Source organism: Ceratocystis lukuohia (assembly GCF_044167205.1).
Source record: "Ceratocystis lukuohia strain C4212 chromosome Unknown Supercontig6_pilon, whole genome shotgun sequence".
NCBI classification, from domain to species: Eukaryota; Fungi; Ascomycota; class Sordariomycetes; order Microascales; family Ceratocystidaceae; genus Ceratocystis; species Ceratocystis lukuohia.
This window is the reverse complement of record NW_027263525.1, coordinates 1,792,168-1,819,658: the sequence shown is the minus strand read 5'-3', so window position 1 is coordinate 1,819,658 and position 27,491 is coordinate 1,792,168. Positions and strand designations below refer to the sequence as shown.

The following is a 27,491-nucleotide window of genomic DNA, read 5'->3' as shown; positions in this document are numbered from 1 at the left end:
TTTAACTTTTTCAGCCGAAGGTATTTGTTACTAATACTTCGAGCTATTCAGCAAGCCTTACTAGCGACCAGTTGGCTAGACGACAATCTCCTGATCGATACATCACCATGTCGCCGTCCGGCTCTCGCCCTAATCCGTCCGTCGACGAATACAAAGCAATTGCTAAGAAATGGACACGGGCACAAAAGATTAAAAATCGGCACGATGCTAAGAAGGGCAAACTTCCGGACCCCTGTCAAACCCTTACTACTCCCGAATCAGAAGCGCAGCGTGCTGCATCCGAGCTCCAGAAGCGTGCCTTAAAAGCCAAGAAGAAGTCAGCTTATGAGAAGCGTTGGTGGTGGACAGCAAGTTTTTGGATGTGGATGCTGCTGGTCCATAGTACCGGGATTCTCCTCTTCACTCGGGGCTTCTTGCTCACACGTCTTATACTTGATAAATCGTCGGAATGTGCTGTGCCGCCGGTTGCCGCGCCAGCTCTAGGCATGGGCTCCTGGAAGAACTCCGGCTCTGTCGATGGCGGATGCTGGCATCCTAAGTCTTTTGACAAGGCCGTCATTATCCTGATTGATGCTCTTCGCTATGACTTTACGGTCCCGCCTTCAGATTCAACCCCGGCACAAACTTACCACAATGCTCTCACGTATCTACACGAGTCTGCTGTCAAAGCCCCTGAAAACTCTTTCCTGCGGCCTTTCATTGCCGACCCCCCTACCACAACTCTCCAGCGTCTTAAAGGGCTAACAACAGGAACCCTGCCTACTTTCATTGACGCTGGCAGCAACTTTGCTGGAACCGCCATTGAAGAAGACAATATTTTAGCCCAACTACGCAAAAATGGAAAGCGCATCGCTCATCTTGGCGACGATACTTGGCTTTCTTTGTTCCCTGACCATTTTGAAACAAACATTAGCCATGCTTATGATAGTTTTAACGTCTGGGATTTGCACACTGTGGATAATGGTGTGATTGAACATATCTTCCCTCTTTTGAAAGATGATCAAAAGGGGCAATGGGATGTCCTCATAGGTCATCTTCTCGGGGTGGATCATGCCGGACACCGGTATGGTCCCGAGCACACCGCCATGGCGTCGAAACTTCGCCAGATGGACAAATTTATCCGGGAAATCACGGAAAAGATCGACGACGACACCCTTCTCGTTGTCATGGGAGATCATGGCATGGACTCAAAGGGTGATCATGGTGGAGAAAGCGATGATGAGGTTGAGGCTGCTCTTTGGATGTATTCCAAACGTCCTTTCTTTGGTCGCACCAAGCCTGAGTTTGTTTATCCGCCTGCCAATGCTAAAATTCGCCCTATTAACCAAATAGACTTGGTTCCCACACTCTCTCTTCTTCTCGGAATCCCGATTCCTTACAACAATCTCGGTGGGCCTATTGAGGAGGCTTTCTTCCATTTAAAGGACAAAGCTTGGGACAACTTGGCTACAGTCTCGCACATCACGAGTGCCCAAATTCATCGATACCAGAACTCTTACTATGCTGCTCGTGGTCTAGATCAGGCGACTAGTGCTGGGAGCCCTATGAGTCTTTGGGAAAAGGCGAATGCTTTTGATTCGCGCGATGTCAAAAAGATCATTGAATTATTTGCCCGTTTTCAGAGTGAAACTTTGGCAGTTTGTAAGGGACTGTGGGCCCGGTTTGATATACCCATGATGCTTACAGGCATTGGTGTCATGGCCGCTGGTGTTCTGGTACTTGTAACATATGCTTCCAAGGATGAAGATGAAGACTTCGCCATCTTGGAAAATCTAGACTTGGAATTTGCTGAGACCGGCTTTGAGATGAGCGGCATTGGTGGTCAAGAAGAAGAGATTGCTTACAAGACCCTCAACAAACGCCTAGTCATCATTGCTACCACTACTAGCATTCCCATTGGCGGTTTGGTCTTTGCTGCGTCCATGGTTTTTGGATCTTTCCAGTGGATGTATTCTCTAGCTGCAGTTTGCATCACCAGCTCTCTGGCCGTTCTAGTTGGCTTGCACAAATCCAGCAAATCTATTTTCAACATTCTTCCTACAAACTTCTGGGGTTGGCTCAGTCTCACCTTTGCCCTTACACAATCCTTTGGATTTGCGTCTAACTCTTACACTATTTGGGAGGATTCCATTTCGCTGTTCATGATATCAACATTTGGTCTTTGTTCGGCTGTCACTTCGCTGCAGATTAGATCATGGAAAGACCGCACTGTTGCTGTCTACCATTCATTCATGTTCGTCCTTTTAGCGCGCGTGGCATCCGTATCAAAGCTCTGTCGTGAGGAGCAAATCCCCTATTGCACGTCTACATACTACTCATCAGCTTCTTCATCCACATCTTCTGTTTGGCAACTTGCCATTCCCATTATCGCTGTCCTGGTTCTTCCCATGATAATCAAGTCCTTCTTATTACCTTCTCGATCTTACGAAGGATTCGCCCCGATCTGGGTCAACATTTTCTTCCGTTGTTGTTTGGTTATGTCTGCCCTTCACTGGGTTATTGATGCTGCCAACAATGGAAACTGGTTCCCTAATCTTCCCGAGGGCTCGTTAAAGTCCGCTAGTGTCTACATTGCTCAAATAACACTTGCCTTGATCTTTGTGTCTGGCACAACGGCTTTCACTTGGGCTCCTCCTAGCGTTGCAGTCGTCCCTGCTCGTGAGAAGAACCAGAGCAACAAATTTATCATTCTAGGATATGGAAATGCTAATGGCGCTCGGTATCTTCTCCTTCCCCTCAATGTCATTGGTGCCTGCATTTTGCTTTCCAAGCCTGTAGGTGTTGGCTCCTTGGCTATCATGCTTTGGCAAGTTCTGTCTTTGGTTGAGATCCTTGACCTGAACTTTCTCTCTAGCGAAACCATTGGTCCCGTTATGCTCGCTATCCTGGGAAATTTTCACTTCTTTACTACTGGCCATCAGGCTACTCTCAGCTCCATTCAATGGGATGCAGCCTTCATTCCCCTTATGGATGTGCGTTACCCATGGAGCCCTCTATTCATCGTATTAAACACATTTGCTGGCCAGATCACGGCGGTTACAGTTGTGCCTCTAGTTGTTCTCTGGAAAGTAGGTCCCAAGCGCCGTGGTGTCTTGGAGAGCGTCAGTTCAGCCCTGGCTTCATTTGTTGCCTTTTATGCCATAGAAGCGCTGGCTACCATGGTTTGGGCGGGACATCTGAGACGACACCTTATGCTCTACCGCATTTTCAGCCCTCGTTTCATGATGGCGGCTGCTGTGCTACTCGTGGTGGACTTTGCTGCTATTCTTGTTGCCCTCATTGGCACACGGTGCAACACGATGTCGATTGGGGATGCGTTTGGCTGGGCTGATTGATTGGCTAAATGATTGCTCTTAGCGACTGAGTGAGAAATTATTTGTAATATAGATTTACTTGAATAGACCGATGCCTTATCATTGTTGTCACCATCTGGTCTAAATTATACTGAACAAAGCAAGCAGGTAAATCAATAGACATGTTAGAATGAGGACAGGGTTATAATGTTGTTAGGGTCTAGGAATTAGCCGCCATCTAAATGCAAGTCTCAGACACAAGATTAGACGAGCAAGCGCTTTGTGCTAAGTTTAAGCAGTTACCCAGGGAGACACGACAGAATCCCATGCGCCAGCCAAAAAAAGAGACGGAAGTTTGGATTTAAATTTCGAATTTTCTATGTAACGACTTGGTTCTGTTCCATCACCTTGAAGAATGCCACTAGCACGTGATGATAAGAAGCTTGTGTGGGTCGCCGATAGCGTTGCCTGGTCAATCACAGCACAGCACAGTGCGATTTAATCACCCCGCCGACGTGGCCATTGGGACTCCTTGGCTTTCTACTGCTTGTCTCTTCTTTTCTTGTTTAAGTGATATTATATTGTTCCGTTAACTACCTTTGGTGTCTTCTAGGGAGAATTGGAAGTCTTTTTTTTTATTTCCCATGGGCTTTTCCCTTGCTTTTATCTACACGTCAAGCAAGCTTCATTTTTTTTGCCACGGAAATTCCGCTTTTGTTTACTTCCACAGCTTTGGCTTATGGCACTGACGGGAAGTTTGCAGTTACTCTATTAGTATTTTATTCACGGGCACTTTTAATTCTTTTTTTTTTTTAAACGTCCTACATCTTTCGCGCACAACAAAACTTCGACCCAATAGTGTGCAACGAGACATCTTCTGCGAGAATCGTGCATTCCAGTCAGCCCTATAACTATATTTCCATTCCTGCTATTTTACATGATACTGCGGAACTTTCTTAGAATCATTCTTGGAAGCGACAACTTCTAGACGACAAAGGATTTACTCACCTCACCGCCTTCGAAATATCGACTTAAACCACTGCCTCGACTATTGGATAGACAGATTTCCTCCAGTATCTCGAAACACAGTATATCGCCAAACTCACTTCCGTAAAATCACAATCGGGCTGTCGCCGATATGGCATCGGTCGCGGACGACTTGTCTAGCCCTGGAACCGTCTCCTATGATTCTGACACTATGTCGGTGGGAGATGGGACTTGGGACTTTTCTAAAAACTCATTTCTACTGCCTAATCTTCAAGGTCTCAACTTCGAGACCATGCGATACAATGGTGCGTTCATACAACTAACGGTGATAGCACATACCGAACTAGCCCTTGCTAACAATTTGTGATATAGGCATGGCGAACCGATTTTCAACATGGTCCGAATATAGACGTCTGGTCATCGCCCACGCCGTTCTAGCGGCTATAGTATTCTTGTTCATTGTTCCCTTTGCTATATTCGGCACTCGCTTTTTTCGGTCGGCTAGTCGAGGTAGGAAATGGCATAACCAGTTACTCATATTTGGCTCTTTGCTACTCCTTGCGTCGTTTATGCTAGGATTTTTCGCGGTTGGCCCAAAGCGCAGTTTAACAAACCCCCACCATGGAATTGGAGTTGCGCTTTTCGTCATGTATGCTTGCTATATTCTGGGCGATCGCCTCGTCGAGAAAATTAACACGGAACGCTCAGTTAGACGCTATATCCATATGTGGGGAGGCCGCTTCTTGACACTCCTAGGTATTATTCAAGTTCCTCTCGGCCTCACGCTCTATGGCGCATCGAAAATGTGGTTTATTGCCTATTCGATTCATACTGCTTTTATGCTGGCGGCCTATTTCGTCCTGGACTATAAATCTTATGGGTCCACACACCATGAATTTGTTGTTAATGGCAGTGGCAGTGATGTCCATGATTCTCGAAAGGATAAAAAACATGAGAAGAAGTGGCTTGCTCCCATTGCAGCACTGGCAGGCGCCTTCATGATTAATAGTCTGCGAAAGGATAAATCCCACGATTCCAGTGGCAGGCGCAGTCGCAGTCAGAGCAGAGCCAGGAGCAGTAGACGTGATCACTCGAGGCCTTATAGCCCTAGCTATGGTGGAACCTCTAGATACGACTCTGGCTCACATGTTTATTACAACGAGAAATCCGAGAAAGAGAAGAAGAAGACAGGCTTTTTCGGGAAGTTACTTGCTGCTGGTGCTGCGATTGGTGGTGCAAAGGCTGCTAGTAGCTGGGTCGGCAAAAAGGACGATCGTCGCCGTTATGATGAGGAATACTCTGTTGTTTCAACTGAATACTCTCGTCATAACCCTCCGCCACGTCATCCTCAGGATACTGAAAGTTACTTCACCGAAGACTATGACTCGCGCGTTGGCCCTTCCAATGTGACAGCATCTCGAAACACCATATACACTGATTCTAGAGTCACTGCTGCCGAAGACACTACTTATAGAGGTGCTTCCGTAGTTGAGTCGCCTCCCCGCCGTCACCGCTCCCCTTCCCGCTCTGCTGCTCGTTCTCGTCTAGACTATGGAGAGGATGATGACGGTTATGAAAGCCCCTCCCACCGCCTCGCAAAGAAGGTTTCCAAAGAAAACGCCACCAAGGGTCTTTTTGGCGGACTTGGTATGGGATGGCTCGCGAGCAAATGGCGTGGCAGTAAGAAGGAAGAAGAAGAGAGTCTGCGGCGTGATGAAGAAGCTTTCCGGTCTGGTGTTAGCGGCTCCCGATTCACCGGCGACAGCTCTGGATCTCCCCGCGACAATCCTAGAAGGCCCTCACACCGAACCCCTACGCGCACTGCAACCACAATGAGCTCGTACTTGTCTGAAGATGAGTCTTCTGCCATGTATTCTAGATACGGATCTAGTATGCCGCCTGCATCCACTTTGCCCCCTTCAGCTACTCAATCAAGCATGCCAATGTCTGATATTGACTCGTACACTGCCTCAAGTATGCCTCCTAATGCTAGCCGTTCTGACCACAGACGGGCTCGGTCGGCGTCCCGCCCCCGTGGGCGCCATGTTGAGTCCGATCTTAGTGAGCGCCGCGACTCTATGACGTCTTTGCCTTCCAACCCCCGGTTTACACGCCGGACATCGTCAAGTCGCCGAAGAGCCAATGATGCTGCGGCAGTTGCCGCAGTGGCTTCTGCTAGTGTCTTAGCTCGTGAGCAGGCTGAGCGTGTTTCCAAGATTGGAAGAACCTCCCAGCCTCCACATAGACGCTCAGATGATGAAGACGGTTCTTCTGTTATAGAGACCACGCCCACCCGTAGCGGTGCACGTGTCAAGATGACAGTGGATGTGGACAAGGAACGTGTCACGCTGCGTCGTCTAACTGAAGAAGAAGCTGCGGCTGCACGCAGAGATCGCTACCGTCGCGACTCGTTGAGTAGTATGTCAGGAAATGAAACACCCACGGGCGGTCGTTATCGCAGAGATTCTGGCCGTGGAAGCTTCGGAAACGACCCTCAAGGCAGTCAAGGCAGACGCCCGGGAACCGGGGGCAATGATCCACCTTACCCGGTTGGTCCCCAGTCTCCTGGTGGGATGGGCCTCATACCGACAGATAGCCAGGATAGTTTTATGAACCCATCAGCAAATGAATCCTTGGCTGAAAACAACAGACGACGCAGGCGAATGGAGAGAAGGCTTACTGTGACGTCACAAGATCAAGTTGATTAACCAGGCAAAGAACAAGCCATGCATCTAGTTTGTGCATTATTTTGTTTTCGCTTGAGTTTCTTATTGACTTCCCAAGTTTTTGTCTTGTTTTATTCGCCTTGCGCAGGTTCGCGGTCGTTGTTTTCTATCTAGTTGCGGTTTCCGGAGTTCTCGCTTGTCCTCTCATCTCATTATTTAGCGTCGAAGTTGACGTTGACTTTCTGCCAACCCTGAACCCTATTGTTATGATTTCCTACTCTTGTTCTACTTTTCTTTTCATCTTGTTAGCTACGACTCATGGCAAAGACCCCTACTTACCCCCTTTATGTTCTAACATATAATTATATCTGTTGTTTGATGTCGTATTTTGCCCAAGGAACTACGCTATGGAGAGATAAATGCTTTCGTTTCCTCACGATTTCTTTCGTGACTCGGGACGAGATTTCTAGCCCTAGGTCGCCATTTAGATATTTAGATAGTAGTGAATGCTAATTTGTGTAATAAGCGCAAATTAAAATGGATTCCGTCTGAATGTACCATTCATCAATTGCCAGAATCTGTTCCGTATTTGCGAGCTTTATTAGGAGAAATAATGTCATCTCATGTTTAGTGACGTCATAAGTTTAGATAGCTAACAATGTAATAGTGTTGTAGTAGTCATCGTCTTGAGGATCTAGAGCCGCGGTCCTTGCCACCATTGCCATCACGATTATGCTTGCTATCTCTGTCTCTATACTTATTTTGGCTGTGGCCCTCATCACGTTCACGATTTCGGTTGCGATCGTGCCCCCGACGACTTTCGCTGTCTCTGAAATAACGGTCTCGATCGGCTTCTCGTTGACGGTCCTTCTCACGTTCGCGATTGTGGTGGTGATGCTTAGAGTATCCACTTTCGCGCTCCTTTTCGCGTTGACGTTCCTCTTTATAGCTGTTTCGCGGTACGTTTTTATCATGCCGGGATGCGCGTTCGTTGTACTCGGCAAGGCGTGGTCTTTTTCTGTTACCGTGATTCCATCCGCCGAGGTTCTCCTCCTCATTGAGCTCTTTAGCCCCTAAGCCAAGGAGATTAGGGCGGCGGGCCACGGTTTTGGGTTTGGGACGTGTGTCTTCGCCATTCCAGCCCATTCCACGGAGAAGCGCAGCTCCAAACTCTTCCACGGGCATGTCGTCATAGTCTTTTAAATTAGGGGTATCGGCAGCACTATTAATATCGCGCTTGAGAGCTTCGGCCTCCGAAATTTTGATGACTCGTTTGACTTCTTCCTTTTCGGTCTTCCCAAGTAGTCGATCCAAGGCTTGGTCTTCTATTGATTTTGGCGCTTCGTCTTTGTGATCACTAGGCTGTGTGGGGTCTTTAATCGTAGACTCTTTAGTATCAGGCTTTTTTTCAAGTAAATTCAGGCCCCATGTAATCTTTTTTTCGCTGTCGGGCAAGTCGGTTTCCTTGTTTACGTTGGTGGCGATGTTGGGTCTATTTACGCTTCGTCGCGCGTTGATTTCGGCTCTCCAATCACGAGTTGGTTGTGGTGTTATAATAAGCGGCGCATGGCCATTTTTGCTTGAGCTGGTGTCTGGTTTGTCTTCAGCGCCATTGATGTCAAATCCTGTAATCGCCTCATGTCGACATTGTTCTTCATCGTCAGAATTATCAGAGTCTGAGCCTCCTAGGCCCACACGCCGAGGTCGTTTCCCTAGAACAGGGGCGGGATTTGTTGGGGAGATGTTAGAAGCGGGATTTTGTGTGGCTTTATTGCCTAGTTTGATGGCTATCCGAGGAGCTTTGAAATTATTTGTGTCTGCCATGATATCATGTAAGAATAAAGGAGAGATAGGCTTGTGTTGGTTGCGAAAACCTGCATCAGTCGTTGGTTCAAACATGGAAAAATGACAGCCACAATATGTGGCGTAACGCATACAGCCACATTTGACAACTGTCTGGGGAGTTACTAAACCCTTGTTCCTTGTCTTTCTTGGGTTGCTTCGCTGGTCGCAATATGGCTCATTTGAATAGAAAAAAATCTGCTAGAAGTGGAGTAGTATCAGGCGATAAGAGGCTTATCAACGTGCCTCACCCCCCTTAATCAATAATCTATTTCCACCTGCTTTGTCCTTCTTTTTTTTTTTTATCTATATTTCCCCTCCCTCAAGCTAGTCTAAATTCCAACCGTGACTAACATTCTGCCTTTTTGCCTGGGGATCCACTAACAAGTTGTTTTTGGCTGTTAGTGAACCGCCAAAATACACCACCATCACCACCTGTCAACCACCTTCCAAAAATCGACGTGCAAACCCGGCCTATTCTGAATTTTTGATTAACTGACACCGTGTTTTTCATCAAAACAACCACATCAACCCACAAATATATTCGTTTTTTTGACGTTTTCCGACTTTAAAAACCACTCGGAATCTCACTGTGCATCCGTTTTTCCGTAAAACGGATGTCGCGGTACTGTATGCTATGAGTGTGGTCGGGCCTGCCGATGGATCGAGGCTGATGCGATCAGGAACCCATGAACAAAGGTAGATATTCAATCCACTAGGAAGAGGCAAGTTTTCCGATCATAACGATACACTATACTAATTATTTTTGTCGCTTAGTTCAATTATCCCGCCGCGAAAGCGCAAGTATCGTGAACTTTGGGCTGTCGCACATGGCTGCGAGTTCAACATTAGCGATGATGGATCAAAGGGCGACGCGCTTCCTCACAATGGGTCGCGCCCCATCCAAGCAGATGACCTTTTGACGTAAGTCATGTTCATACAGCTTCCTCTTTGATTTTCATATACCTTTTTTCTTTTGCTAATACTTGAGTTTGCTATTTGCTTAGGCTGAATAAATCGTCACACATCTTTGCTGTCCAAACACCACCTAATCTTCACATCGACATCATCAAACCATCATTGTCTCTAAGTGATGTTTTCAAGTTCGAAGGCATACCTCCTCCCCAGGCCACTTCAAAGACGTCACCAGACACGACATCACCCAATGGCCAGTCGCATGCGACCCAAAATCTGCCTTCTGCTTCCTCTAATACTCCAACAACGAAACCAAGCCCACGAGTACCTACAGCTTCAACTTCTGTCAATTCATCTACCGCTGTGACCAAGTCCCAATCATCTACTATCACTATTCCGAGTGCAAAACCAAGCGCGAGTCCATCTCCTTCATTGCAACCCAATCCTCCAGCTGCCGCCCCCAGAGCTGCGCAAACCTCACCAACATCGACGCTAGCCTCACTACCAGCCCCGACAAACGGAGCCCAACCACAGGCTAACCCTGGTTTAGTTGCAAATGGAGCACAGTCTCTATTGCCCCTAAAAACTGCCACTACCGCTCCCACTGCTCTGACACCCACTTTGGAAACAAATCTTGCCAAGTCCGAAAAGAAACTATCGACGACGCTCGACCACGACACCAATGGAATCACAACCGAGACATCTTCACCAGAATCACTGGCGGCTACTGCTACTACTCCGGCCGCCCATGATGTTTCTGCTGGTACTAGCCCTGGAAATGACACAACCTCAATTATGGACCGACCGGACGTAAATAGAGATGAAGCAAATGAACCACTACTAAAGAAAGCCAGACTCAGTGAGAAACAGGATACGGACTCTACTTCAGAAGCCATTCGTGCCCAGCTTCTTGAAGAGTCTGCAGCCTTGGTGCGAAAGCAATCTGCGATGTCATCAACATCAGGCGAATCGTCAAAGCCTACCAACCCATTGCCTCAGACTTTGCCTCCTTCTCCTATATCTGAAAACAAAGAAATAGCAGATAGTCAAGAGTCAAACACCACGGAAACGGACGAGAAAGAAGAAGGCAAAGCTGGTAATGCTGATTCTACAAAGACTACACACACACAGCCTCTTCTCGCTCCAGACATTACATCATCCATCGACATTACGACGGCTAATCCTTCCACAGACGAAAAGCTGGCAGAACATTCGACTGGACCAGAACTACCTAACAAGCGACAGAAAACAATGTCTGAAATCATGGGAAAGAAGGCGAAGACGAGCGGAACCATCAACTTGAAACTGTTATCTCGAGTCAACAAGAACGTTGCCAATAAACCGCCGAACCCACATGTAATTTTTGGCAAGCAACCACAACGCACGCGAGATTTGGGCTCTGAAGCGCCCGAGGGTGGATACATACCTGGGAGCAATTATTTTACGCCTTTGTTTTTTCAGACTTTCATTCAGTCTTCTAAATGGATGCGCCCATTAGATGAAGTATTATACCAGGCGCATAAAACAATCACTACAACAGACTTGAACGTTTCCCTACAGGATGCACAGGCCTGTCGTATCTTGCGTCGAGTATACCACCTTCAACAAGGCGACAAGTGGTCTTTGCGACAACCAAAGCGTGCGGCAGAGCCAACTCGTCCACCTTCACACTGGGATACGCTTCTTCAGGAAATGCGCTGGATGCGTACCGACTTTAGGCAGGAGCATAAGTGGAAGCGGGCTGCAGCTCGGAGCTTAGCATTTGATTGTGCAGAATGGGTAGAATCGACGAAGGAAGATAGGCTTGCCATGCAGGTCCCCGCCTGTATTCCCCCAAGGCACAGTGATGCTATGGATATTGATGGCGAAAAACCCCCGCCTGTTCCAGATCTCGACCCCTCCAGCTCGGCAACGACTCCCACTGATTCAGAAGAATTGCATGAGCCGCTTGATTTCCTCCCACCTTCAGCGTTGTTTAGTCTTGGCCAGAGAGACCTAGTCTTTGAAGTGCAGGATAGCCCCACCGCTGAGTCTATGCTTCTAGAGCTGCCCATGTTTGGTGCACCTCTCAAGGTACCCGAATTCGATGGTGGCTGTCCTGACTACGACCCGGATGCCCATTGGCGACGACCAGCGATTCCGCTGAGCAAGTATGTTGAACGCGGCATGAACCTCAAGGAAATAAAGCCCCCTCACAAGCCTAGTCGCTTTAGGTATGCACTCGAGGATGATGACGAAAATGCACATCCCTCTAAAACAATTCCACTTCCACCAAAGTGCACCCAAGTGGCTCTATTTTCTCCCGAACACCGGCAAACCCGGGACCGGCTTCATATGGGGCATCAATTTAGGCCGCCCACAGAGTTCCCTATGCCACCGCAATCTTTCTTCGAAAACCGTCATTCTTCGATGTGGATGCAAAATGAAGATGAAGAGCTATGTGGACTTGTGCAGAAGTACTCTTACAACTGGTCTCTCATATCTAGTCTTGTGAATGGAAAGTCGCAGTTCATTTCTGCTGCTGAGAGAAGAACACCCTGGGAATGCTTCGAGCGTTGGATAATGTTAGACGGACTTCCACCTGACATGCAAAAGACACAGTATTTCAAGGCCTACAACAATAGGATTGAAAATGCTCAGCGTCTTCTTCTCCAGTCATACCAAGTGGCACAGCAACAGGCAGCGGCGAACCCCAACGGAGCTGTTACCCCCTCTAAACGTCGACAGTCGACACCCGTCAAAGTCGAGCGTCGGCGCAACCAGAAGCACATAAGTATAATAGAATCTATGCGGAAGTTAGCTAAGAAGCGCGAAGCAGCATTGCAGAAGCAGCAACAGGCTGCTAATAACGCTACTGTGCGCAAGCCCGGCGATATCACACAACCTAGGCCGACAAAGACACCACGAGACTACAGTTTGATGCGTTTTGAGCGAGACCAGGCGATAACTGGCAAAATGATGTCGCAGATTGCAGCACAGCGCGAGCAGCGTAGGCAGATCATTGCCCGCCAAAATCAAATATTTGCGGTCGCTACTAGTCAAATGCCACATGGCAACGCAGCTGCGGCTGCTATGAATGCGCAGCTTACTGCAGGAAATAATCCCCGTATTAATGTGCCTAATCCTGCCATGCTTACTGCTGCTGTGGCTGCAGGTGGCCAAGCCCGCCCCCGTATACCCATTGCTCCTGGTGTTAGTGGTCTTCAGAATATCCCAGCCCACCTTATTCCGAATATTCCCGTGAACGGTGTTGGTCAAGTTCCCATGAACGCAAATATTGTGGCCGCAGCTCAACAACGCTTACAACAGCAGCAACAGCCTGCAACCCAAGCAGATGTGCTTATGGAGGTTCGCCGGATAACTGAACAGCAACGAGCTCTTCAGCAGCAGCAACAGCCCGTTTCTCAACAATCGACGCCTAATCAAAGCCAGAGCCCACATTCAAGTCCTCAGCTCTCTCAGGGTACCACGATGCCGGCCAATTCTCCTCCTGTTCGTGCTGGTGTTCCTTTGACCCAACAAGCTATTCTTGCTAACGCACAGGCGGTCATGAATTCAATGAGTACTAACGGGACAAATCTTGCTGCCCCTAACCGCAACCCTCATGTGGCTGCGGCGCTGGCTGCAAACACGACTCCTCGTCCCCCAGGGCAATTAGCTATTCCGCCATCCCTGCTCCCGACTTATAATATATTAGAGACCACAATCCGGCAGAAGCACCCGACTATTACCCCCGATCAGGTTAGGCAACTAGCGACTACAGAGCTCACGCGGATGATGCTTGCCCGCCAACAGACGATATCGCAGTCGGCTATGACAGCGGCATCTGGTGGCATCCAGGCCCCCAATATGCCAAACTCGATGGTGTCAACATCCAGTCCTCAACAGTATGCTGCTATTCTGCGCCAGCAACAACAGGCTGCGGCTCAGGCTAAGATTGCTCAAGCCCAGGCAGCTGTCCAGGCACAGCATCAAGCGCAGGCTCATGCGCAAGCTGCTGCACAGGCGCAGGCTCAGGCTCACGCCCAGATGCAGGCAAAAGCACAGGCGCAGGCTCAAGTTCTTGCCCAGGCCCAGGCCCAAGCACAAGTGCAAGCAGCCCAGGCTCAGCATGCACAAGCTCAGGTTCAGCATATGCAAGTACAAGCACAGCAGCCCCAGGTGTTGTCTCAGGTGCAGTTGCAATCGCAAGCCAAGACACAGGCTCAGGCGGCTGCACAAGCTCAGGCTCAGGCTCAGGCTCAGGCGCAGGCTCAGGCGCAGGCTCAGGCTCAGGCGCAGGCGCAGGCGCAGGCGCAGGCGCAGGCTCAGGCTCAGGCGCAGGCTCAGGCGCAGGCACAGGCTCAGGCGCAGGCTCAGGCTCAGGCTCAGGCGGCTGCACAAGCTCAGGCTCAGGCTCATGCTCAGGCACAAGCACAAGCCCAGCATAAGGCACAACTACAGGCTTTAGCACAGCAATCTACCCCAACCCAGACTCCCGTTCAGCCTGCCAAACAGCCGAATAGTCAAGTTTCGACACCGAAGCTCTCGCCCCAGACGCCTGTTTTGCAGCAAACATCCCAGGCCGAGGGTGCGGTTGCCCAACGTGCTGCCAGCGTCGTGAGCGGAAGTGCCACGCCGAAGTCGAAGTAGGCGCCGCGGCTTTTCCCTATACTACCTCGTTTTGTCTTCTTGTATCATCTTTTCCCCGTTATTTCTTATTTCTCTTTCGTACTCCAGCGCGCTATGCTTCTTTTCTATCCTTGTTTCTTTTTTTTTTTCGTAATTGAGGAGTCATGAGTCGTTTTCTCGGGCGACATATAAACCAATGGATGTGTGTTTCAGCCGCAAGAAGCGCGGTTTTCATTTACTCTCTTCCTTTTTCTACTCTCTGTGCTAGTACTGCTGGCATTGCCTTTACTCGCCCCTCACCTACAAAGATGCTTTACCTCTCTCTTAACTTTTATCCTTTGCCCTTTCCATTTGCTACCAAGCTCCACAGTGCCTTGGTAACCAAATCTGACGCTTCCGCTACTTTTACATGATTCTTGGGTGGCTATCTGCTTTCCTTGCTTGCCTGCTGTCTTGTTTTCGCATAGCCTTCCACTCACCTCTCCTTCTTGCAGCATGTTGTGTTTCTTTTTCTTATTGTGTTTTCCTTTTTATTATTTGTTCCGTCACACGTCCACAGTTACACACGGCCGTTCGTATACAGAAGTGCTAGTTTAGAAAGCCTTGCCATAAATACAATCAAAGTTAAGATGCTTGAATCGCGAGGGAGCCGTGGTGTGCAACATGCAGTGCAGCACTATCAAGGTTGAATGAATGATATTTAGTTACGCTATTTGATTGGCAGGGTAGCCTGGCCTTGTACACAGGGCTCTACGTTTTTTTTTAGCTCTATCTTTAGCCAGAGGATAAAGCCCCACTCTTTTTTTCGCAGAGGCTGTTTTATAGAAGCTGGTTATAGAGCTTTGTCCCGTGTTCTGCTGCTGTCTTTAGCCTGTAAAAACCTGCTAAAGCTCACTCTACTCTCTCTACTCAGCTGTCACCAAGAAGACGCTCATCAATCAACATCGCATCTCGCTCGCCGCCAAGCCGGGTTTTTTTAGTTTGTATTTTTGCTGTTGCAAAAGAACTCTCTTCTTTTCCGAGTTTTCTTCTTCTCTCCATTAACCCTCTTCCCTCCGTTGTTACCTGTCCTTCTCTTATCATCACAGTCTTTGGAGCTTTCTTTTTCTCTTTCTTCTTCTCAGCTATAGCTCCAGCTAAAGCGAAGCAACGCCAGGTGCTATCATTTTTACTGCACTTTCACAGCACTACCTTGTTAGCACTGCAGCTCTTCTCTTTGCTTTTTCTTTTTCTTCTGTTTTTTTTTAGCTGATCTCGCCCATCTTGGCTTAACCTAGTTCAGCCTGCTTTTTTCGCTCTGCCTTACCCTGTCTTAACTGTCCACCTACGTTGAAACTCCTCACGATAACGACAAACCTAACGTACACATATACCGATTGACCCGGCGAAAGACCCTTCCGTTAGCAGCACTAGTTTGATAGCACGAAGACCTCTAAACAAATAGACTAGCAAGGCAACACGATACTCATAACGAATCGCGCTCATAAGCCTGTAGAGTATGGCCTATCAATTGGCCGCGGGTGCTCTGCACATCTTCTGTATGTGGCTGCATTCAGTCTTGGTTTGCTCTTGTCGCCCGGGCAAAAAGGCACAAGTCCAGGTTTGACGAGCTTTCAAAGTCTTAACTGGATCCCGCCTCAACCAACGACGCATACACGAGCCTACTATCACTATTAACGAACCACGTGCCGCTAACATTGTGTTTCTCCTGTCTTGTAGCGCGAGCCATCGATGACGATGCCGATCCTGGAGGTGCGCAAACTCTCCCCATTCCGCCCCTCAATCCCGCCCCATCCCACCCCCATACAATCTAGCCCACTACATGGGCGGGCCGGGCCGCTGTCCTCTGTCGATCCCACATGCTGATCTGGATAGCATGCTATCACGATCTTCCATACCGACATTGACTTGTGCCAGCATCAAAGACGTCTTACTTCACTCCGGGCTTATTTTCTCCCTTGCTGTCTGCTAACTCTGGCTTTCTCTCCCCTCCACTCTAGATGGAAACTCTACACAAAGCGAGGCAATTTCGTCATGGGCCATCTTCATTTCCATCATGCTGCTGATTGCGGCCTTCTTGACCAGCTATCTACTACAGGAAAAAAAGATTGAAGCGATTCACGAGACCGTCATCTCCATTTTTGCCGGTGCGCATACAGTCCTTTCTTGCTCTCTTCATCGCTTCCCCTCTTAGCTCCCATCTAACCCGCTGGCATCTCTTTCTAGGCATGGTTGTTGGCCTCATCCTCCTTATCACACCTGGCGATTCGATCCGAAACATCATCAAGTTCAGCCCGCAAATCTTCTTCAACCTACTGCTTCCACCCATCATTCTTTCCTCCGGCTACGAACTCCACCAGGCAAACTTCTTTCGCAACATTGGAATCATCTTGACTTTTGCCTTTGCCGGAACCTTTTTGTCTGCTGTGGTTATCGGCGTCATACTCTGGCTATTTGCCATGCTTCCTGGCCCCCTTAAGATGGATTTTGTTGACGCTATTTCTGTTGGTGCGACCCTTTCTGCGACAGACCCCGTCACAATCCTCGCAATCTTCAATTCGTACAAGGTAGACCCCACGCTTTACACATACATATTTGGCGAGTCTATCCTCAATGACGCTATTGCCATTGTTATCTTCGAAACTGCCCAGAAGTACAAGAAGGGAGAGGCAGGAAATCTTGGTATGATCAGTTTATTCGAGGGTATTGGAGTGTTCCTGTTTGTCTTTTTCGGCAGTATGTTGATCGGTGTTCTCGTTGGCGTTGGGACTGCGCTGCTGCTCAAGTTCACTTACATCCGCCGCTTCCAAAAGATAGAGAGCTCGCTGGTTGTCCTAATCGCATATGCTAGCTACTTCTTTTCGAATGGTGTACACATGTCTGGTATGTCTTGGAACCTTTGTGGCTGTCGAAATCTCTTCTGAGACTTGGCAACCCCCGGGCTTGTATGATGGCTACTAATATCATGTTTAGGAATCGTATCTCTGCTATTTTGTGGCATCACGCTCAAGCATTACGCCTACTTCAACATGTCGCGACGTACGCAACTCACCACAAAATATCTTTTCCAGGTCCTAGCGCAGCTATCCGAGAATTTCATCTTCATCTACCTCGGCCTGTCGCTTTTCACCGACAACACTCTCGTCTTCCAGCCCCCATTGATCATCGTCAGTGTCATGGCTGTTTGTGCAGCGCGTTATGTTGCTGTGTTTCCGCTGTCCAGCCTTATTAATAGAGTCATTCGATATCGTGCTGCCAAAAGGGGTACGGTTCCCGAAGAATTGTCGTACAGTTATCAGGCCATGCTGTTCTGGGCGGGCCTGCGCGGAGCTGTCGGCGTAGCTTTAGCAGCACTAATGGATGGCGACAACGCTCCTGCGCTTCGTGCTACTGTTCTGGTTGTCGTTGTGCTCACTGTCATCATTTTTGGCGGCACTACAGCTCGGATGTTAGAAATCCTCGGCATCCAGACTGGTGTAGTCGATGAGATTGACAGTGACGACGAGTTTGACATTGAGACTTTCAACAGCGGACTGTACAAGCGCTCTGATACAGCCATAGGGTACAATCCCCACCGAAACGTTTCTCTCAACACCGTAGGAAGAGCCCCTGGGTCCAGCGCTGGGCCCAGCCGCCTCGCTTCATCAACCTCACTCTCCCGCACGCGCTCCGACAATGAACAGGGCGAGCTGCTTCACAGCAATAGCCTAACGGACTCAGAAATAGGGAGCGATATTGACACATCTGACCTACCGCCTCCAGCACGCAATAACCCAACTCGCCGTCGGAGCAACCCGCTGCTTCGGTCTAACACGGCACCACTGGAGTCACAGGTCAGATCTGCTGAGAGTCAGGCGACAGGCGTCATCCCCTCATTCCGACAGATACTTACAACAGAGGATCCTGCAGGACTGTTCAGGCAACTAGACGAGGGCTTCATCAAGCCCCATCTTTTGTTAGATTCTGGGAATCATAGAGGGAGCCCAAGTGGCTCTGGAGGGGGACCAGGTGTATGAGATGCCCTGGCAAAATTGAGTTTTCTTTTTTCTTGTTTTGTCGTGTCATGTGTATTTTCCTTTTTTTTTTTCTCTTTTTGTTGTTCTTCCTCTTGTCTTATTCCTATTCCTCCTTCCTTTTCAGTTTTTGGGTTTCTTTTCCTTACCTTGCGTCGGTTGGGCTACATTGTATATATAGAAAGTGGATGGAGTTTCAGCATGGGACAACAAGGCGAGCAGTCAAGGGCCATGGCCACCGCAGTGGTGTGGGGGTTTATTGATCAGGTGGCTGTGCATTGCAGTCTAACTCGTTGGCCTATTTGTCAAGCGGGGGACCAGTAGTGTGTTTCTTACGATATTTATCTTGTCTATACTTCCCCTCACATTGACACCATTTTCATCTTCTAGCATCGCCAGAGTAATGTGTCGTGCTAGGTGACTTGCAAGCAGACGAACAGGCTTACACACACATACACACACACGCACATCTACGTGTATATAAAGTGAAGACCATCTATGTTAATGTCATGATGGGGTAATCAGGATGAATAGTACTTGCTACGGTGTGGGAAACGCTGCGACTATGACTACAACACGCAGTTAGGATTTCTGCCCACGCAGGTTTCTCATTTGCGGTTACCTTATTAGCCCTTGGCCTAGCTGCCCACATGCAGATGCATATCTATATACAGGCTTGTATGCACGTTGTGCTTATTGATAGATCCTCTTAGGCGTATCTGTGTTGTTTCTTCGCTTACCATTCGCCTAACGTCAAGGCGAGCTGTTGCATACAAAACCGGTCGGTCAGCGACTTCACAGCGGCTACCTAGTTAGCCATCATGATAAGACTTGAAGAATTTTACTAGTCTACTTTGACCTCAGCTATCAGTCGCACAGATCTCTCCCCTATACGTGCAAGCAGCGTAGTCATCAAGCTAAAACAGCATTAAAAACAAAGTAAAGGCAGTAATAATGCAAGTGAAGCTCATCAAACCAGGTTGTCTTTGGTTTTATTTCTTCATGTGCAATGCTTGAATGAACTCTAACGTGAAATGTTCCAAGACTGCAACTACCATCTATGTTCTTCTACGAGGCTTGCTTTCTTTGCCTAACCTATTTGGTTTCATGCTTACAATTCTCAGCCTTGTAGCCGCAAATTTGTCAGCCTTGCTACACAGATGGTCTCTTCGTAATCTTGCCATCGCCATCGTATCGCCATCTCTCGATGCCAAACCTAATCTTGTTAATTTCATAACAGCCACGATAATTATGAATGCTTCGTTCCAGAATCTCGAAAGACATCAGCTTGAAGATTACAGTACGTTGGAGAAAAGTAACCTCATGCATTATTTGCCACTCTACCAGCATAACCCGGCATTGGTACTAACATGCACACCTCAACCTAGTCCAAGAAACCTAGCACTATTGCGCCCTTGGCCACTTGCAAACTGGCCGTGCAAATCAATTATAATTCTATTCGCTTTGTGTTAGCCAGCACGGTACGAAAAGGTCTGTGCGGCAGAGCTGGGAAGCTTACCATCCTGACCTTATTTGACTTAGCTAGCTTGGGTTTCTTCTCACGTCATCTCTCCCCTCTACATTCCCTTCTTGTTTTCTTCTTTTATTTGTCCTTGTTGCCCTCGGATTTCTGTTCATGCCTCTTCTTTTTGGTCGCAAGACTACCGCCTTTTTATCCTCCCTTCCTATCTGCAAGCAGCACCTCCTCCACATTGTGACATTTCATAAAAAGCCAGGGCTCATAACTGGGCTTCTTTGGCTTGGTTCAACCTCATTTTCACAATGGTCTCCTCGCGGTCTTCTTCCGACGGTCACTCACCGCCTACTCCTATCCGCCCTAAATTCATCGACCCCGATGTTGATCCGTTAAACGAGGAGTCTCCTTTACTATCACCGGCAAGCCCCAACCCGAGCCACGGCGTGCGATCCACGGATTTTACGTTTCCCCCGGCTGACAACGCGTCTGCTGCGGCTCATCACCCAAACTATGCTTCCTCATCACCCATATCGTCGCCTCCTGGGCATGAGCGCAACACCAAAAGCGTATGGTACTTGATTCTCTTAACCATTAGCATCGGGGGCCTGCAGATAGCCTGGTCAGTTGAGCTTAGCAATGGGTCGCCATACCTATTATCGCTGGGGCTCAGCAAATCACTAATGGCACTAGTATGGATTGCAGGCCCTCTTAGCGGAACGCTTGTGCAGCCTTACGTCGGCATGCTGAGTGACAACTGCCGGCTTCCATGGGGTAAGCGCAAACCGTTCATGCTAGGTGGCACAATTGCGACAGTCGCATCACTACTCTTTCTTGCCTGGACCAAGGAAATAGTCATTGCTGTGCTAGGTGTTTTAGGTTTCAATACAGATGGCAGCGGTGCAAAAAATACCATTATCGTCGTGGCTGTGATCGGTGTGTACGTGCTTGACTTCGCCATAAACACTGTCCAAGCCGCTATCCGTGCCTTCATCGTCGACTGCGCACCAGCCCATCAGCAGGAAGCCGCAAATGCTATGGCAAGTCGCATTACTGGCGTCGGCAATATTGTGGGCTATTTAGCCGGCTATGTAGAACTCCAACGCTACGTCCCCTGGCTAGGTAGCACACAGTTTCAGGGGCTCTGTGCTATTGCTAGCATTTTTCTAGCTTCTACTGTCTGTCTGAGTATTGCGGTGATCCCTGAACGCGACCCCCGGCTTGATGGTAAACCACCAAAGGCAAGGCCCGGACTTATATCGTTCTTCATTGGGCTATTCCACTCTATACGCCGTCTGCCTGCCCAGATCAAACGGGTGTGCTTGGTGCAGCTATTCTCATGGATTGGCTGGTTCCCTTTCCTTTTCTACACGTCGTCGTACATTGGAGAACTCTATGTCGAACCTTTCCTTGAGGAAAATCCCAATATGAGCGATCAGGAGCTTGAGAAGCTTTACGAGGAGGCCACTCGCATCGGTACTCTAGCTCTTTTCGTCAATTCTATTGTCACGCTATTGACCAATGTGTTTCTCCCCTTCTTCATTGCACCTACCTATGACAAGGCCCCTTTGGGTGATGATTCTTGTGAATCCAAGCCCATGTCAGCGCTTGACAAGCTTCGCATGCGCGGCTTTACTCTGAAGCGGGCCTGGTTCATATCTCTAGTATTCTTTGCACTCACTCTCTTGGCGACGCTGTTTGTACATTCCGTCAAGGTTGCCACTGTCTTAGTTGGGTCCATTGGTTTCACCTGGGCCCTGACTCTATGGGCTCCCTGGGCCATTATTTCAGCCGAAATTAGCCGCCGAGATGCGCTCATTCGCGAGCGCAAGTTGAAGCAGCAGGAACTCGCCTCACAATGGTTCCCATTCCGCACCCCACAGGGCCTTGGCAACTTCGACAACACCCACAGCCCTGAGTTGGGTCTGGACGAGGCTGCCGAGCACGACGAAGCCGGAGTTATTCTTGGCATTCACAACATGTCCATTGCTGCGCCGCAGATCATCGCCAACATAACCTCTAGTGTTATTTTTTCCATTTGGCAAAAGCCCCGCGGAACGCCTGGTGACCGCAGCATGACATATGTGTTTGCCTTGGGCAGTATTTTCGTATTAATTGCTGCTGCCTTTGTCTTCCGCATCAATGATGGTGCGCTGGAAGAACGAGCCAATAATGACATAGCCTCTGGGTCTGAAGGCCGCCGTCTACTAAGTTCCGACGGGCCCTTTGGCATAGATGACTTTGAACAGGACACAGGCTTAGTCTCAGCGCGATCAAGCGCTGAAGGCAGCAAGAAAGGTTCGGAGTGGCCCCAGGGCTCTAGTGACGGCGGAGGCTCAGCTGGGATGTCCTTCCAATCTACCCCTAATTCTGGCTGAGCTGCCAAATATAAGAGCTCTGAGTATTGATTCTGTTGGATCTAGTGTATGCCCCCTTTCTACTCTGTATGGGCATCTAACTAATGACTCCAGTTTGTCTTTATTGTTTCCTTTCCTTTCTTTCAGTTACCTTATTCCCCCGCCTTTTTCTTCTTTTCACCATGTTTTTTTTTTTGCTTTTGCTGTATTCATCTACATACCCAGAGGTCTTTCGTTCCTATTGCTAAAAAAGACGATGTCTTTCAATTGTCATGATTCCAAATATTTATATATATTTTATATATTCGCAAACATATCGCACTATCTCCCAACTATATATTTCAAAGTATCAGCCTTCAAGGCACTCTCATTCTCGCGTGGACCGGCACAGCCTAGTACTGTATCGCCATCAAGGCCAATACCCAATCTCTCCCTCTCAGAAACATAAAACGATGCCTAAAATATCTCTTGACATCTACTTGTATCATCTAGATAAAGTCATCATCATCGTCGTTATTTTCGAGTTCTTCCTCAGGAACTGCGCGGCTTCTCAAGAAGTCCTCGACAAATTTGCGAACGCGCTGGACGCGGTTGCCTCCCTGGCCGCCGCCGCGCTGAGGCCTAGCGCCAGTTCCGGCTCCAGCTCCGGCTCCAGCTCCAGCTCCGGCTCCGGCTCCAGCTGCGCCTCCAGCTCCAGTGCCCGCAGCGGCTGCTCCACCACGACCGCCGCCGCCAGCTTGTGTGTGAGGCTCTGGCATAGGTTCGCGAACAGCAACTGTGTTGGCGCTCTGACCACGAGAACTAGCAGCTGCGGCTTGCTTAGCTCTAGCAGCACCAGTGCGGTTTCTTCTACGGCCGCCTCCTCCAGCAGCGTGACGCTTGGCCATTTTGCTTTCATCATCGACGGACCGGGCAGTAGCAGGCAACGACTCAGATTCTACCTCATGGCGAGCATCGATCAGACTAATAGACCGCGCGGCTGAGTGGGTGTGGCCGCCACCAGTGTTAGCATTAGCACGAGTGCCTGCGTTAGTGTTGGCATCGGTGTTGGCTGCTGCTGCTGCTTGCTTGGCTCTAGCAGCACCAGTGCGGTTTCTTCTACGGCCGCCTCCGCCAGCAGCGTGACGCTTGGTCGTTTTGCTTTCGCCATCAACAGATCGAGAAGTAGCAGGCAGCGACTCAGAGGCTACCTCATGGCGAGCATCGATCAGATTAACAGACCGCGCAGCTGAGTGGGTGTGGCCGCCGCCAGTGTTAGCATTAGCACGAGTGCCTGCGTTAGTGTTGGCATCGGTGTTGGCTGCTGCTGCTGCTTGCTTGGCTCTAGCAGCACCAGTGCGGTTTCTTCTACGGCCGCCTCCGCCAGCGGCGTGACGCTTGGTCGTTTTGCTTTCGCCATCAACAGACCGAGAAGTAGCAGGCAGCGACTCAGAGGCTACCTCATGGCGAGCATCGATCAGATTAACAGACCGCGCAGCTGAGTGGGTGTGGCCGCCGCCAGTGTTAGCATTAGCACGAGTGCCTGCGTTAGTGTTGGCATCGGCGTTGGCTGCTGCTGCTGCTTGCTTGGCTCTAGCAGCACCAGTACGGTTCTTCTTACGGCCGCCGTTTGCATGACGCTTGTTGACCTTGCTAGACTTATCAGTAGAGAGGGTGCCGAAAAGGTTGATAGATTGAGCTGACTGAGTTTTGCCGGTTATGCTAGCAATAGCCTGTTCAGCCTTTGCCTTTGCCTTAGCTATGCGCTCTTTAGCCTCCGCCTTAGCAGCAGCACCAGCGCTACCATTCTTTGATTTCGCAGCCTTGGACCGGTTGCGGCGGGATGCAGCTCCAGTTCGGTTCTTCTTGCGGCGAGTGCCGTTCTTGTGGCGTCTATCAATGCGGTGCGACTCCTCCACGATGGAGCGGGCAAGGAGTGGGAGGGCTTCAACGTCAAAGGGACTGCGCTCCTCAATATCCCGCTTCTTCAACTCTGTGCTCGATGGTTCCGGGGTAGCAAGAGCAGCCCAGGCTGGGAACTCGGCATTGCGTGCGGCGGCAAGGCTAATGGAGAAAGTGCCATTTCCGCTATTAGCCGGCCCCAACGTGGCAGAGGTAGAAGCTGGGTCTGAAACAACCTCGCTAGACAGACCAAAACCCAGAGTCGCAGTATCACCCGCACCATTCAGCGCAGCACCCACGCCAGGACTCAGGCAGTTTTCACACAGGAACGTGTACAGAAGCGAAGACTTATCAACACTAGTGGACTCGCCAATAGTGCGGATACTGTAGTCGCCAGTGACCTCGGACTGATCTGCATTCCGCAGGGAGCCAGTCACATCGGCTCCATTGGCGTAGGCCGCAACAAAGATGTTACTGTCAATAGCACCATTGAGTCCAAGTGCACCCCATCCGGCGCCGTTCGTGAGCGGGACGGCGATCTGACCAATAAAGCTGCTTTCGACAGATTCGGGCAGAGCTATGCCAAATGAGGACTGTTGAGCTGAGAAGCGTTGGAAAACGATGCCAGACTTGCTATCGGTGAAGGTAGAGGCGCTCTCGGCCTTGACGGACGCAATAGCCGGTAAGAGTCCAAGGAACATGGACGAGGCCGAAAAGAAGCTCAAAGTTCTGTAAGCCATTGTGAAAGAGGGGGAGGGGGGAAGAGAGTTCTGTGGGATAGGTAAAGGTCGGGTTTGGTAGGTTATTAGAAAGAAAAGACCAGCTCGTCAAGTATTATTAGAATAAAAGTAAAGAAATAAAGCCACCAGGGCCAGGCGGTGATGTTATCACGGCCTACGAAAAGAAAAGTAGAGGGTGAGAGTGCTGATAAGATCCCCGCTGAAGAGAGGAGATGGATGAGAGGAGAGCAAGACGGAAGAACAGGACGGGGACAGGCCGCTCTTAAGTACTTTCTCTAGCCCGCCTTCTCCGGAGTGCTCTCGTTCTATTGGCAACTAGGCCGCACGCCCAGTCTCTCCGCTTCCTTACCACCTAGACCCAGAAGCCGCAGTAAAGACACGGTAACAGGACCTCAACCCCAGGCCAGGGCCACATCTTCCTCATTCCTAATGCCTCACATGGTTCAGTAAAGCGAGTCCTAAGTCGTAGACAAGTATAAACGAGCCAAAAAAGATTAGAAATTCTTCATCGCGATGCGCGCTGAACTGTATGATGATCACAACTGAAGCATTAAGCTTCAGTCACTAGCTTAGTATATGTCTGTGACTAGTTTCACAGCCCCCACAGTCTCACAGCCTACCAGGGACATGTCTATCATACAGTCTCTCCTGCGCTCTGGCATCAGTCAGTTTCCCTTATTGCACTAGCTATACAATCTACTGACGATCCAGTTCCCAGCAGAAACACCAGGATGCCATCGCTGCTAACCCTAACTTAAACCTTGGACTGATACCACACCTGGGAAACGGCTCGCTGTTTGGAGTTTCCGTTGCCGTCCTTGACCCTTATTAGTTTTGCTCTTGCTTATTATTATTGTCTTGGCTTTTTCGATACTGATCATTAGTCATTTAGACGACGTAGCGGCAGGCCGCATTGTTGGGAACGAGAAGTTGTATAATATACGAAGCGCGCTCGTTTCCCCTTATCAAGGAAGATAATCAAAAATAATAATGATAAAATAAATAATAGAAGCCAGATGTTTCCAATTTGCCCAAAACAACAGCAAAGCTTCGTCCTCTCTTAACCCTATTTCCGCGTGCAATTAGCTTGTTTTCTTTTTTCTCTTCCAACGTTGCAGCCTGTTTGATCGTCTGCCAGGCACTGGTCCATATTAGCTTGTCACAGTCTCACGCCCGGACCGTTGGTTTGCTAGAATCACGTTTGTTGTTTTCTGCTACTGCCTCTGCTTCTGTTGCCCATGCATTTTGTGAGATGTTTAATTTTGTTTCGTCCGTGTTTGGACGTCATCCAAAGTCTATGAGGCTAGCCCCTCGGAGCCAGAAGCACCGAAACTAACCCTAGCATTTTTCCACTGAACTCCACTAAATTATAAACCCTAAGATACTGCGCATTGCAAAACCGCCCCCAACTACTTCCACAGCCATTGATCGCAGCAGATCACTTTGTTGTCATGTGCAATGGTGGGAGCAGCAAGCAGAGCCCAACAAGGGGTCAGGTTGCAGCACGCTTTGAAGTATGGTACCGCACATGTGTATACGTGTGCATGTGCTTCTCAACAGGCGGGAGGGAGGGGCTTTTTGTTTTGTTGCCAACTGGCACCTGGAGCCGGTCTGGCGTTCTGCATGCTGGTTGCAATTTTGCCTGTTTGACGAAGGCATAGCCTGAAATTCTTCTTTGCGAGCGGGTATAGTTCCTGGTCTAGTTCCTGGTCTAGTGCAAGAAGTCTGATTGGCCCTGTTAATCTGAGCAAACTCAGGAGGCCGTTTCGTGAGACAAAGCTGCCGCAGTTTATGTTGAGAACATCTACCAGCTACCCTTGCGGCCCTACGGTCTTACGGCCTTGCGGTTTTACGGGGTTAACGCCCACCACTTCTCGACAGAAAATGAGGACTTGGGAAAGGATAGGATGGGATAGACTGCAATGGCCTGGATGTGGTCGTCTCCCCCTTTCTTAGACCGGGCTCTAAGGAAGCGATATATGTAGAGCGCTTTGCATAGCCTCAAACATGATGCCAGACCCCTTTATAGACGTGGGCGTTGCTGGAAAGCTGGTTGGGCCGAGTTATTATGGTACAAATAGTAGGATGGGTTCTCTCAGCATGTTCTTAGCCAGCTGAAGACTGGCAGCTTTAACCTTGCTTCCTACCGGCTTACCTATGTGCGTGCAAGCAAATGAATGTGCGTGTTTGGGTACCTGGCTCTTGGTTGTCGATATTGGGGACTAGATTAGATAAATAGCGAGGGTGCAAAGGCTAATGGCATTGCTACTGCCACAGCTGCTGCCACAGCTGCTGCCACTGTTGTTTTTGTTGTTGTCGTTGCTGTTATGAAGTAAAACGTGTATATACATTGTACGGAACACACACAGCATGCATGTGCATACATACATATGTACAGGCACCTACACGCCCGTATGCATGCGAGTAAGGGGAGGGAATTTCACTTGACTCTGTGTATTACGACTTTGTTTTCTCCTGCTGTCAGAAAAAAATGACAACTGAGAAGGTTGTGTGTTTTGTGTTTTGCGGTTTTGCGGGTTTTCTTTATTCCTTTATTTTTATTATTTTTCTATTAATTTTGGGGTTTTTTGTGTGTGACCCATGGATCTATAGCCCTGGTCTTACCTGGCTTCTTCCACTTTGTTGGTCCTCCGACTCCCAATTAGAAGACGACGAATGGGGCTTAGATAGCAGCGTCGGCCAAGTATGGGC

At 49.1% G+C, this 27,491-nt stretch overlaps 7 protein-coding genes across 7 annotated transcripts; 5 read left to right on the top strand and 2 right to left on the bottom strand.

The window, feature by feature from the left end:
* Positions 1-107: 107 nt before the first annotated feature.
* Positions 108-3,335, top strand: HOO65_060428 (GPI ethanolamine phosphate transferase; the record flags this gene model as incomplete). Its single annotated transcript, XM_071001133.1, has 1 exon — positions 108-3,335. One exon carries the CDS (start codon positions 108-110, stop codon positions 3,333-3,335), a length of 3,228 nt encoding a protein of 1,075 aa, XP_070857778.1.
* Positions 3,336-4,431: 1,096 nt separating this feature from the next.
* Positions 4,432-6,988, top strand: HOO65_060427 (cytochrome b561/ferric reductase transmembrane; the record flags this gene model as incomplete). Its single annotated transcript, XM_071003696.1, has 2 exons — positions 4,432-4,585; positions 4,653-6,988. The coding sequence occupies 2 exons, from the start codon at positions 4,432-4,434 to the stop codon at positions 6,986-6,988; spliced, it is 2,490 nt and encodes an 829-aa protein (XP_070857777.1).
* Positions 6,989-7,624: 636 nt separating this feature from the next.
* Positions 7,625-8,770, bottom strand: HOO65_060426 (Pre-mRNA-splicing factor SPP2; the record flags this gene model as incomplete). The annotated part of the gene is made up of 1 exon (XM_071001132.1): positions 7,625-8,770. The coding sequence occupies one exon, from the start codon at positions 8,768-8,770 to the stop codon at positions 7,625-7,627; it is 1,146 nt and encodes a 381-aa protein (XP_070857776.1).
* A 655-nt stretch (positions 8,771-9,425) lies between these two features.
* HOO65_060425 (Chromatin modification-related protein EAF1) lies at positions 9,426-14,335 on the top strand (the record flags this gene model as incomplete). Its single annotated transcript, XM_071003598.1, has 3 exons — positions 9,426-9,487; positions 9,566-9,712; positions 9,796-14,335. 3 exons carry the CDS (start codon positions 9,426-9,428, stop codon positions 14,333-14,335), a joined length of 4,749 nt encoding a protein of 1,582 aa, XP_070857775.1.
* A 2,207-nt stretch (positions 14,336-16,542) lies between these two features.
* On the top strand, positions 16,543-18,330 carry HOO65_060424 (putative Na+/H+ antiporter C15A10.06; the record flags this gene model as incomplete). The annotated part of the gene is made up of 2 exons (XM_071003805.1): positions 16,543-17,197; positions 17,288-18,330. 2 exons carry the CDS (start codon positions 16,543-16,545, stop codon positions 18,328-18,330), a joined length of 1,698 nt encoding a protein of 565 aa, XP_070857774.1.
* A 1,779-nt stretch (positions 18,331-20,109) lies between these two features.
* HOO65_060423 (General alpha-glucoside permease) lies at positions 20,110-22,179 on the top strand (the record flags this gene model as incomplete). The annotated part of the gene is made up of 1 exon (XM_071001131.1): positions 20,110-22,179. The coding sequence occupies one exon, from the start codon at positions 20,110-20,112 to the stop codon at positions 22,177-22,179; it is 2,070 nt and encodes a 689-aa protein (XP_070857773.1).
* Positions 22,180-22,646: 467 nt separating this feature from the next.
* On the bottom strand, positions 22,647-24,779 carry HOO65_060422 (Cellobiose dehydrogenase, cytochrome; the record flags this gene model as incomplete). Its single annotated transcript, XM_071001130.1, has 1 exon — positions 22,647-24,779. The coding sequence occupies one exon, from the start codon at positions 24,777-24,779 to the stop codon at positions 22,647-22,649; it is 2,133 nt and encodes a 710-aa protein (XP_070857772.1).
* Between the last annotated feature and the right edge of the window lie 2,712 nt (positions 24,780-27,491).